Source organism: Haemaphysalis longicornis, unplaced genomic scaffold (genome assembly GCF_048455015.1).
Source record: "Haemaphysalis longicornis isolate Haplotype H1 unplaced genomic scaffold, Haemaphysalis longicornis Haplotype H1 scaffold_7, whole genome shotgun sequence".
Classification (NCBI taxonomy): domain Eukaryota; kingdom Metazoa; phylum Arthropoda; class Arachnida; order Ixodida; family Ixodidae; genus Haemaphysalis; species Haemaphysalis longicornis.
Genome location: NW_027526422.1, coordinates 106,620,604 through 106,633,581, shown reverse-complemented (window position 1 = coordinate 106,633,581; position 12,978 = coordinate 106,620,604). Strand labels below are relative to the sequence as shown.

The following is a 12,978-nucleotide window of genomic DNA, read 5'->3' as shown; positions in this document are numbered from 1 at the left end:
GCCGGTCGTGTACATGCCACCATGAGCCCCGTTTTTCGCCGATGAATGCACTTGATTACTATCGAGGGCTCGAGGGAAGCCCTCTTCGTAAGACTGACCAATTACGTGACCCCTGGATACTGGTATTCCGTTTGACGCCTTCAGGGCGTTGAGCCGTAGAGACAAACAACACGCTCGCAAAACAAAAGTGACCGCTGCCCTCTCCCTCTCTCTGTCTTTCATTTTCTCCTCCTTTATCTTTCCGTGTCTCATTCTGCCTTTCGTGCATTTCCTCCATTCTACATCTCTCCCTTTCTCGCTCTCTTTCTCTCTCTTGAAACCTTCGGTTCTGCGGGCACCACCCTTGCGATAGCGCCGGCAATTGTGGGTACTTCCCAGGCCCGTTCAATGTACGCGTCTCACATGGCTCGCTCCCGCTGCGGGCGATACGGTTTGTTTGTTAGTCCGTTTCAATCGCTCATTCCGGACGCCTTGCGGTTCGCACATCTGCGGCGAAAGACCACAATCGCATGCTCGCCGTCAAGGGAACTGCAGTCTGCATCGCCCGGACCCGGCTTAGTGTTGGGGCTGTGTTCGCGTGGGTGTGTGGCCCGTGCGTGAAAGTCCGTGAAAACGCGGCGTCGGCGCGTGGAAGCGTAGGACCACCTCGAACAGCGGTCTTGGGAGCGTGAAATTTTCCGCAAGCGCCAAGCGACATCGCTCTCGGTACGTACCATGAAATGAGACCAGCGTGGACCTGGAGTCGGGGGTTCAAGGGGAAGGTAATTTAACCTTGTGTAACTTAGAAGCCGCTTGTGTTTGTCTCTTCGCTTCGTCCAGTTCATTGCGCTGCCCTCCACTTTCAAAGTTACGTACCAACCGACTCAAGCTTCAACTCTTCTGAGTTTCCACAATTTGATCTTCAGAGAAACTTTTACGCTGCGGCAGCAATGGGATGACTGATTGTGCACAATCTAACTATGAAACCCAGGTATACCAGTGTGCGTGTTCTCTCTGCGATGAGTCTGTAGCGCCGTCTGACTGGCGTAATTTGAATCTCCCGCATCCACCTCACTGCATTTTAATAATCCCCATCTGGCGCAGCAAGCACTGCCGCTAGCGGAGCTGACGTCTCCAGTCAACATTCAACTTATCTCTCTTTTTTTCTCTCCCCCCGCCTGTGCCTGTCACATGACCGAGGTCACGGTGTTGGAGCCATCGGCCTTGCTTTGGCGTGGGGCGCACACATTGTGGGACGCCTTCTGTGTAGTTGTTGATGATGATACAGTGCTATACCGGTTAATTTTTCGTGCAAGGTGGGCTTACAAGGCACACACTATCAAACAAACAAAAAAAAAGATTAGCAAACAGCATTAAAATGCAGGGTTACAGAGAAAAAAACAAGAACATGCGGCACACCGGAACACCTGGGTCTCTGGCACCATCTTGTTAGTGTAAATTGAAGAGGTCTCTTGCTCCTGCCGCATGGGGCAGACACAGAAAATTTGGGAAGTACTCTCAAAAGGAAGAAAGCAGGAAGAAAATCCCTCGAGATGTCTTGAGAGTTTGACCCCGTGTTGTCTCAACTTGGCGCTACCTTCGTTTGCAGAAACTATGGCTGGAGCGGTCACAACGTGCAGCTTTTTCGTCGTATGCGCGCTTTCATGGGCAACTAACGTCATGGCTGCATCCATAGTGCAGTCTTCCATCGTGCAGGCTGAACAGCGCCTTGCAGAACTCGGCAAGCTAGTGTCCGAAATCAAAAGTAAGTAGTCGCGCACTGCTAGCGCCTCCATCAGACGTTACATGATGTATCAAGTTTACTCGATGATAAGACTACAGTCAGCCTAGACGCTTAGACATGGACGCGCCCAAAATGTAAGTTTCAAAATGTAAGTCCAGTCGCGGCCGTGGCCAGAGGGGGGTTTTGGGGTTTGAACCCCCTCCGAAATTTTTTCCAGGCAGGGCGTAAGCAAGAATTGGTATTCATTTCGTCAAAACTCCCTCTTCGCATGCCTCATAACCCCCTCCGAAAAGAAGAATTGTGGCTACAGTTATGGGTTCAGTGGATATATTCCTTTTAGAAGTTTTACATTGCCAATAGAATCATGAAATAAACCGTAGTCCTGCCTATAATCTCAATACTTTAAACGTGTTCAGCTGTCTCGGAGCTAAGATGAGACACAGTCATTAAAAATATCTTCCATGTCGGTGTGTGGACACCGACATGAAGCTTATTTTAGTGAAGTTTAAGTTAAAAGTGGTGTGAGTATGATTCTAACGAGGCAATCTTTCGAATGAACCCAACTTATGTTTGGTCTGCATAGCCCCTTTAGCGTTCAGCACGACGACGTGTCGGGCAACGTAAAACACATTGTACATAGAGCTCGTGTACCGGTTGTAAACATTTTCAAACTCGAAGGCCGTAACGCACTGACTAGCCCTCATTTATTCGGCCTTATTTCGACGCAACATTAATCGTCGAGAATGTCCCCGGCCAAAGTCACCAACGCCAACTCGTCCGTTAGCTGGTCCAAGGCTAGCCAAGTCCGCCATGTTGAAGGAGGGAAAGAATGGGGACAATGTGGGGAGTGAATTGCGATGGGGCGGGAAAAGTTACGATTGTCGAAATTAGCATATGGTTCGGGGCAGTTGGAACATGCGGGGGGAGTGTCGGATATGGTAGAGAAAGGAATAAGCAGGACTTAAGAGGGTATTAAAGAGAATCTGCAACACTTCCGATAAACGCTTTCACTTTTAACCTCGCGTCTGGAAACACTGTGAAAGCTATATTTATCGCCTGCACGGAGCGGCACTGCGTGATTTGCTCGTCGCAGCAGATACATCTTCCGTTTCTGCTTTGCTTTTGTGGTTTTTTTTAAGTGGCTATTTAAACTGCGTTAATGGCTGCAACTGAAGCAAAGCCGCCCGCTACACTGCTGTAATGACGTAATTCCAGCAGTAAAAATACTTAGAGACTGGAAAAGAGAGAATAATTTTGAGCAAGTTTGTAGGTTGTCTGATGAGCATAGAGAAGTAAGTTTTGGCTGAAGTACTTTGCGACCCCCTATAATAAGCACTACTCGCCTCGGTGGATCAGTGGCTAAGGCGTTGTGCTGCTGAGCATAAGGGCACGGGTTCGAGCGGCGGCAACTTTTCTGATGGAGGCGAAAAACAAAAAAATTTCCGTGTGTTCGTCATTTCGGCGCACGTTGAAGATCCCCTGCCGGTCAAAATTAATCCGGAGCCATTCACTACGACGCACCTCATAACCTGTGCAGTTTTGGCACGTTAAACCTCTCAATCAATCCTAATATAAGCACTGGATGTGTGGGTTCACTACGGTCTGCAAGCATTTAAGATTTCGAAAAACCTAAAAACGTGTTGCATGAAAAAAAAGTGCTGCAGTGTCCCTTTAAGTGCATGCTTCGAAAAATGCGTGAGGGGTGGTTGGAGAATTGTCTGTAACAGGAAGAGCACAAGTAGGTTCTCTGGTATTCTGATAGGGAAGCTTTATTTCTTGTTTGTGGTCGAGAGTTGTGTCCCACGTGGGTGGGTAAGGCCAGGGAATCCCAGGCGGAACTTTGCGGGCGAGGCTATGCACCACCTCATTGCCTGGGATTCCAGCGGGACCAGGATTATTCCACATCAGTGTGATAGTGTGGGGACGCAGGTTTGTTACAGCTTCGTGTTGTCATTTCCTGGTGCCTGCTCGTCAAGGTGTAAAATGAATATAAATAAAATTGTTTTCGCAGATAGCATTCGTCCTCGGCACTGCAGCGACCTCCCGCACGCTGGTCAAAGGTCAAGCGGCCTCTACACCGTTTTTCCCCTGGCAACCGACGTCAGTGGCCAGATCGTCCACTGCGATATGGACACGGACGGCGGAGGGTGGACGGTACGTTCACGTTTATGCGTTGCGCGTGGGAGTCCGGAATGCAAGACCCGGTTATTTCAACTGCACCAGGGGGTCCAAAATATAAAAGAATTACATGCTACGTTTTCTGAATTTTTACTGCTCAAGGCCGCTAATAGCGGCGATATTGTCTGTGTGACGTCGCCTAAGCATTCAAAGCTTTCAAAGTTTGCTCTATGTATACCTTGAAGAACGCGGGGAAGAGAAAAGATCTTTAGAGCGAGTTTCTGAGTTCTTCGATCGGCGTCGAGTGGGAGAACCGGTACATACTTTGTGTGGGCGTCGAGACCAAACATAGGACGTGCTTGTTGACCAGGTTCTAAAACAGTTTGAGACGTTACAAAACTAAGTGTTGGAGGCCTTTTAGATCACGGCGGTATGACCTGGTAATAAAAATCTTCATTATCTCGTCGCTCGCCGTAAGTAGACGTTATGTAAGTAGACGTTATGTGCAATGTACCATAAAATTGAGATAGTGAATTAGAAAGGCGCTGCAATCACTGCTCTGGTTTTCAAACGGTACTTTCAAATGACCGTTGTTTGTGTGCTATGTGTCTTTAGGAAATTGCAAGATTTTTCTGACGGACAATATTCCTATTTTTACCAGCAGGCGTCATATGTCTGTAGCTTTATGTTATTTCTTACGTGTGTGTAACAAACGGGATCAATTCTTTTATTTCCTAGATAACCGCATTCCAGCAGCATTCACATTCGTGTAGGCATTCTTTGATTTTCGCTGCCATTTCATCTGTTGTGGCGCAGGGCAGACCTCGACAAAACACAAAAAGCCACATTTTGCGTTTTGTTCTACAATGACTAAGCTTTGTAGGTAAACGGCGTGCACTAGAATTAAACGAAGGTCACTTGATTTCAAGTGTCGTTGGACATGGTAGCAAAAAACCCTATTTGTTTCATTTGCAAAATAGGATCTCGCACGAAATTAACGCACTTCTTGATGAATGAAACGACTTTTACTTGTTTCTCCATGCATCATTTAAAGGAACAATACTGTGCAACACGTTTCAAATGTAACTGCCTAGCTGCAGGCGAAACCGGGTAATGCTGGAATGGCCAGTCACCGTTAGTATTATATTCGCGCAATTATGCGGAAGATACACCTGATGCGACCAAGTGCACTAGTATTGCACGCGGCCAAATACACTATTTCTGCATCGCTGGCTTTTGCAGGTAATCCAAAGGCGAGGACAGTTCGGCAACAACGCCTACTACTTTTACCGAAACTGGACGGAGTACGCAACGGGTTTCGGCGACCCCGACAAGGAATATTGGATCGGTACGAAGAGACCGTAGGGGGCGTTGTTTTGCCCTTTTACGATGCACGTCTTCTAACCAAGACCCGTGCCCCGGAAACGTGTTTCTGGCACGAAAATTGGCAGTGCGAATGCCAGCGCCACACTCCGCTAAGAACGACGCACTTCTAGCCCTAAAGTGCATTTGCTGTCTTCCAAGGTTGTTTTAAGTGCGAATGCACTTTATAAGCGACCCCGAACCTTCCGCCGTCCGCATAGCAACAGCTGCGGGTGCGCGCGCTTTTCGTCTTCCTTAGCAACGGGGGGAGATGGGCGCGCGCTGCCTGGCCGCTGACATGGCACATACCCACGTGGGAGATTGGCCAGGAATAAGTGCGAATGCACTTCTTAAGCGAGCCTGAATCGTCCGCCGGGGAGGTGGGGGTCCCGCTCACCTTCCCGATCTAAACTCGGTCGAAGAGCGCCTCATCTCGCCTCGCCTCCCCTTCATGGCCATCAGGCGGCTGACTCGGGGCAACGGTCAGTACGGCATTAAGAGACAGATCGTGAACGTGCCCATCGACGTTCCGAGCGTGGTGGAGTGTCTTCCGCGGCTGGTTCCCGAGGACGTTGCGATAGACGTGCACGGGAAGCGGAGGCTGGTGAGTCCGGCTGCGTACAGGCGCGGACTAGTAAAGCGTGGTAGCATCTTGGCGTGGTTGAAGCACCTGGAGCATGCGTCGTTGTATGTCGCTAGCGGCGTGCGCATCGACTGGAGTCGGCTGGGTCCGGCTCCGATTGCCCCCACCTCCCCGAAGGGAATCGTGAAGGGAAGGGAAGGGTTAGGTTTGCACTCACCCTCGGCGCGCGCCTCTCCCCTCGCCTGACAGCTCCCCCTCGCCGGTACTGCGCCTCTCAAGGCGATGGCACAATTACTACGCCGTGTACTCTCGGCGGAAGAAATGCATTCGCACTTCCTCACGATTCCCTTCGGGGAGGTGGGGGCAATTTTTTTGATTTGCCTTCGGTTGAGTATAAAACAGCATCGAACAAAACATCTCCCATTGTGACGAAAAAAAAGATGCGGGATTTGACTTTTTCGTATAGAAATAATGCCCAATTTTACACTGTCCTTGTGCACAAAACGTTTGCAGTCACAAATATTGTCCACGAGATTAGCTTCGGTAGGGTATCAAAGGACAGAAAACTGATAGATTACTGAAGATTGAACCTAGTATTCCGAATGACATATGAGGTCTATTTCCCTACAGCAGCCTTTCATGCAGCAATTAGCAAAGTAAAGCTGATGCATCAGCCAGGCATCGAGCTGACGCATCGGCCAAGCTGATGCATCAGCCAGTGTGGTTATACTGGGGAAGCTCCGGCGGGAACTCCCTATGTTTGATATTGATGAAGCAATGCCGGGTATCCTCTCTTCAGGGATTGGCGAAGGAAGCAACAACTGAATTTGACCTGTGCTGATTTTCTGGTTTTACATACACACTCAAGAGATTGTAAAAGAACAGCTGCGAGGAAATGTAGCCGCTTCGTGCCATGAAGCATCAGCTGTTAATGGGAGCCACTTTGGTCATGCCAGATATTTTTACAGCGGAGCTGTCAAAGCTTTCTTCAGTGCACGCGGATCTTTTACAGGCAATCCGCTCGGAGAAGTGGAAGGAGGAAATGCTAGGCCAAGAAACCTAAGGTAAAATGGCGATAAGGCATAAAAGCCCACGAGCAGGTATTGGGAGTGCTCGCATCAAGAAAGAAACGCTTGCCGTGGTCGGAATCGAACCTAGGTCCCTCGCTTTGAAACCGGCGTTTATCTGATTGCGCTATCATTGCGTCCGGTGCTTACATCATTTTCTTTGGGTTCGTAGCGCAAGCATTGGCTTTGAACTTTGACTGAGTTGAAGTTAACTGTGGCTTCGGACTTTGGGCTTTAGGATGGTAGATTGAGAACTTTGATTTAACTGAGTTTGCGCAAAGAAAGCTTCGCTTTTTAACCATCTTTGTGTTAAGAGAGGGGTACACCTACGAACAGCCAAGTTAAAGCTAGTGAACACCAGCTCCGCTGTTTCCTCTGTCTTCGCGTCTCAATTGCGAAGGTGGGCGAGTTTTTTTGTCTATGACTACGCGTTCACAAATGGAGGTGTCATTTACCGTGGAGTGGCAGTCCACCAACGGAGAGTGAGAGTGAGAAGATAAATGTATTGATTAAAGAGTTTCGCTTGGTCGGTTTACTTTTGTCGGTTTACAGTGTTAGGCGATGCTCTGTTTCCTTAGTGTGTTGTAGCCGGACTTGTAATTTCAGCGGGATAGGAAGGGCGGTAGTTCGACGAGCCACTAATTGCTGTGGGACGTGGGTGACCGGTTGGACTGAGTACGATTCCAAGGCAAGTCCAGTGCATATATTGGTTAGGTGAAAATCCTCCTCACTGGAAGCAGATAACGAAGGCTTATTCTTGGTGCTTATAATGAAGAAAGCCTTCGCGTGGTTAAAGAAATGCTGAAGCGATTTCTCAAACTATTGCTCATGTCGGTATTCCATGGACAGGCTTAAATAAACATGCTTTTCATCTTTTGGGGGGGCCTAAAGCATTATTGAATTTATGAAGGAAGAAAAAATACCATGCGCCGTCTGCGGCGGCCGCAACAACTACAGCAATAACGTAAAACTACACAAAACTTTCGTGTAATGTGTTTGGGCGATGTCTAAGCTTTAGAGGTTTATTCATATGCAATTGCGGTTGTGTCAATGTTTCTTTTTTTTCTGCAAGGGAGAACTTCATAATTATAGTTGCAAAAATCATTTGTGCCGGAATGCGTTCTTGTGGTTTTTAGAGAGTTGTAGACATCACTTTTGGGTTCGGTTCGCCGCAACGACGCGCTTGGCATCCGAAGTTATTTTTTGTCCGAAGAAATTGGAAACGTCAGAGGAAACCGGCGAGGACGATGCAGGAAGGGGAGCATCCCTTTCGAATTTATTTGTCTACTAAATAAATTAACCTAGACGTACCTAGGTCGACCAATACACGGCCTAGGGACTCTAAAGTTTACTTTGCACAAGCACAAGTAATCTGACAATGTTTACAAATTCCTTCAGAGTCCCTTCAAGCCGGCTTCCACCTTGAATTTCTTCGACGCTCTTTCCTGGGTAACAATTTACCTCCCGCTTGGCAACTTCCAGTGCCTTCCTTTGATGCTCTTTTCTTGATTGCAAACAACTTCTTCCTTGCCGTGCAGGCAACAAGGCCCTGCACGCGCTGACGTCAGACACGGACGACACGGAGCTCAGAATCGTGCTCACAAACGGAACAGGAGAGAGTGTCTCGATGGATTACGAGAGCTTTCGGATCGGCTCCGAGGAAGAGCTCTTCAAGCTGGAGCTCGGGAAGTACGACGGCCCCGAAGGTATGTGCACCGCTGGCCACGGGAGGGCGCGCGCATGGCAGTGCCGTGCTTATTGTGCCCTTCTTATTGTGCCCTTCAATAGTTATTTAAGGAAAACCGAGCGTTTCAGGTTACAATTAATAGTGTCTTTTGGGTCTACAGTAACCAGGCTATTTCACTCGTTACTGATCTGTTCGCTCATTTACAATTGAATTTTGAAGAATTTTAGCAATGATGATGAAGCAGTCCATGCAAAACAAACTAACGGATGACTTGAATGGAAGCTTGTGGAAATGAACGAAGTAAAGCGTGAGAGGAACTTCTAGGAGTACTGTCAAAATATACAAAGACTGTTCTCAAGTATTGTGAACATTAATTAGCTTTCAAAATTCATGTGCGAACAGCGCACCGTGACAGCATGATCCGGGTCTGATAATGGTGATTATATATGTTCCGCTGGCGTGTAATTTGGCCTAGTGAGGGGAACACATCTGGCCTCTTGAATGCAAACGTAGTTCTCACGTACTGAAATACACCGCGGTCAAATCTGGAATTACTGTTTACACTAAAAAGGTAAGGCACCAAATTATTTGCCATCTCTCCAACGTTGAGTACTTTTGTAACGTGTTCTCGTTCACAAGAAAAAAATGGTGCGTCAAAGCGTCATTCTACACCAGATGGGTGCGCAAGAGGGTAAAGCAAAAAAAAAAAAAAACGTTATCACGTCGTATCAGCATCAGCATCACCACCATTGCAGAGCTCATTAGCATCATCGTCTGCGCTTTAGTGTCGTCATTATCCATCCCGCGTGGTCCCGCGAAGTCATTGGAAAGCGGTATTGTGTTGCTGGGAGAAAGCAATGTGTGATGACGATGGCGGTGATGGTGACGTTACCCTGACGCGTGTTTCCAACGCTTTGCTGTCCAGCGACCCCCCAAGTCACATGTGTGATGTCACTTCGTGGTCCCTCCTTGCCCGTCGTTCGGTCTCTGTGGCCTCGTGGTAGTGTTTTTGGTACTGGCGCTGAAGGCCTTAGTACAACGCTATCCAGCTCCGACCCACAAGTACGAGAGTGTATGTTCCAGCCGGCCGGAGTCGCCGCTGTGGCCCACGGGCTCCTGGCCGTCGATTAGGGGACTGCAGTGTACCGGTGCTCCGAACCGGCGCCTCGTTCTATACAGCTTCGGATCAACAAAGTTTCCACCACCGCCACAACTCCCAGCGAGTTTAACCATTGTATTTATTTTGTATTGCAAAACCGTTTTCTAAGACGAATCCTAAGCGTTGTCTTTATTTATAATAGTAGTGATTTGGTATGTTTTCGGTCGCTTTAGGTTCGGGGCGCAGCGTATGAGCCCTGTATAAATAACGTTCAGCATCACGCGAAGAGGTGACGGGTAAAAAGTGCAAAGGCTCATGGACACATTGTTTCCTCCCGCGGATTGCCGCCACTTCCGGTTAGGAAGCTCTCCTGGCCTCCCGTGCGCCGCCGACTTTCACGCGCGTGTGCTCGTTGTTTATCTGTTTCCACCGGGGAAGAAAACACTCATGCATCGGGAATTCCATAAATAACACCGATTGACCCTAGTAGGGGTTTATCTTACGGGTAAGCACCCTGTGACAAATAAGCAACACGCACACACGCGTGTGAAAGCCGCCGGCGTACGGGAGGGCAGGGGAGATATCGAACCGGAAGTGGCGGGAGCAGGCGATACACCCGTGAGCCTTTGCGCTTTTTACCGGTCACCTAGTGACATCGCCCGTGTTACGTGAGGAGCGCTGTGGAGCGAAGTGTTTGGGAACACGCGACGCATAGCCCTACTGGCCGACGTTTCCAACTCGCAGGGTGGGACTCGCTGCGCGATGGCCACGACTGCCCCTTCACCACCCACGACCGAGACAACGACAGGGCGCCGGATAACTGTGCGGTCACCTTTCGCGGAGCCTGGTGGTACAACAGGTGCCACGCGGCCAACCTGAATGGCTTGAATCTCAATGGCCACCACGAAAGCTTCGCCGACGGCATCGAGTGGAGTCTGCGAGGAGTGCCGGGCAACTTTTACCATTACTCCTACCCAAACGTGCTAATGATGATACGGACGGACGGATCGTGCGAACTGTGATGGCGCCATTCGAGCTGGGCCCGCTGGAAATGGCACTGTGTTAACATGCGAGTTCTACTGTCCTCATCCCCATTAGGGTTTTTCTCATATAGGTTTTTTTGAAGCAAAGCGTTCTATGCCTCATTTGAGCCGTAGAATGTAACACCAAAGTGCACTGCAGGAAAGGCAACGTTACACAATAGGTTTACACAATGGTCACAAGATGATGTTGATGATGATGAAACGCGAAGCGCCTAAACAACGCTTCCCGTGGTCGGAATCGAACCACTTGGTGATTTGAAGCTGACGTATATCCCACCACGCCATTCCGACACGGTAGGAAGCAGTTTGGATTTTGAATTTTGACTTTGACTCCGTTTGCATTCAGAAAGAGCTTAATCTCTTAACCATGTTTCTCTTAATAAAAAGGCTATGGTTTTTATTCTTTTAGTTTGCTTTTATAAACGTTTATTCTCTCTCTGTCTCTAGCTCCACACGACTCAGAAGTCAGTGAAAATAGTTCAGCATGTCCTTCCCTCCCCCTCTTTCCCTCCCTCCATCCCTTTCTGCCTCCCTCGCCGCTTCCGTCATCCATCAGTGCCACTGCGAGGCATCACGTAGCAGACTCGTCGAAGTCGAATAGCCATGAATAATGGAGGTAGTGCCTACATCATCGACTGCGCCTACATCGTGGGCAGCGGAAAAGCACGGTATTCGTCCAGGAAAATGGTGTAGTGGCTCAGCAAAGTGTTGTCATTTGAAAAAGAAGCATTACGGACCCTTATTGCAACGCTACTTGTGGATTAATGCTGCGAATAAAACTTGGGTAACAGGTCGAAACGCGGGCAGTTTGTCGCCTCGCGCGAGATAGCACACTTTGGAACAGTCAAGTGACCACCACAAAACTGCTGACCGAACATGAGCACGTAATTCCGGATTTTTCTTTAAATACTGGAAAATAGAGGAGAGATGCGACAAAAGGGTGGGGAAGAAAAACACAAACTGTCCCGCCACCTGCTTGCCTTTGGGTTCAGCAGTCCAACTCAATGGTTTTATATTTGTTTTCTTGAGAAAATTACACAAAGTTCACAATTTCCACCGAAAAGGAGCGCTACCAAGAGCACAGGTGGTAGATTCCCAAACACGGGATATATTTACTCTTACTTTGCTGCGCGAATAATACAGATACCCGGATGAATCGCCTCTGCAATAAATATTGCCATTATAGCACCTCCCTGGGCTCGCTGAAGAAGAACATATCCAGGAGTCCACGTTGACGTTCGTAAATCCGAAAAACCATTCTGGTACACTTCCCATCATCGCGCGACAGACCGTACGAAATCAAGCACATCGTATCCTGTTGGAAAAGGTGCCATAACGTCTGTTGCTTTTTGACTTTATGACGTCTAAAGCCTCGGAGGACACGCGTATTTGTCTAATGAGTACTGAAGTTGTAGGGAACATCAGCTTCTGCGCTTCAAAATGCTGCGCGACCAATCAATTTAGCTTCTGGAATTTTCTGTCTTAGTATACGATTGTTGCTGGCTCAAAGCATAAAGAACCCTGAGCACGTAAGTGCGTAACACAAGTAACAAATGGCTTCCGAAGGAGGGGCAACACGTAAAGAAAGACAGGCGATTCGACTCGGTGGCGCGACCAATTTCTGCAACTAACGAGTAACGATACGGGCAAAGACAACTGGTCACGTGGGAAGGAGGAGAATCATTTCACACGCCCACGGAGAGAAATTTCTTCTTCCAATTGACTGATTGATTTATTTGTCTTTATTTTGTGGAAAGCTATAGGTCATGTCATAGATTGGCTCAATAAAAGTACCTGTGTTCTCAATACGCTTTGGCACTTGAGTTTTCCTACCTCTCGCTGGCCACAATTAGAGTTCTGCCCCCACTACGTTTGGGAATGCTCCTGGAGACCCGACCATCATCAGAATATCCATTCCTACCGTTCCACAGTCATGGGTCAAGTGCCCGGCTCGCAACCGGGCTTGCAGCTTGAGCCGGTGAAACGGGCCCAGACGGCCTGCCGCAGCCAGGGAATCCTGGACTAAGGACTCCCCCCACTGGTCCGCCTGCAGGCGGGGTGAAGTTGGGCTTGTATTAACAAAAGTACTCGTCTTTATCGTTCGCGTTTGCACGTCAGGGCCATAACTTGCGTAGAGGGCGTTCCATAGATTACCGCTCACATGAAGGAAGTTGAGCCATTTAAAGTAGGCTGGAGTAGAAAGCGCTTATACTTTGAACAGTAGCAACAAGGACTAGAAAGATAACAACACTTCTTGTACTTGTTGCTACCATTCAAAGTACAAGCGCTTTCCACT

At 48.5% G+C, this 12,978-nt stretch overlaps 1 protein-coding gene across 1 annotated transcript; it reads left to right on the top strand.

The window, feature by feature from the left end:
- Positions 1-438: 438 nt before the first annotated feature.
- Positions 439-12,463, top strand: LOC144146783 (techylectin-5A-like). Its single transcript, XM_077678712.1, has 6 exons — positions 439-705; positions 1,589-1,744; positions 3,735-3,877; positions 5,084-5,189; positions 8,392-8,559; positions 10,384-12,463. The coding sequence occupies exons 2-6, from the start codon at positions 1,594-1,596 to the stop codon at positions 10,659-10,661; spliced, it is 846 nt and encodes a 281-aa protein (XP_077534838.1). The 5' UTR covers positions 439-705; positions 1,589-1,593; the 3' UTR covers positions 10,662-12,463.
- The last annotated feature ends 515 nt before the right edge of the window (positions 12,464-12,978 follow it).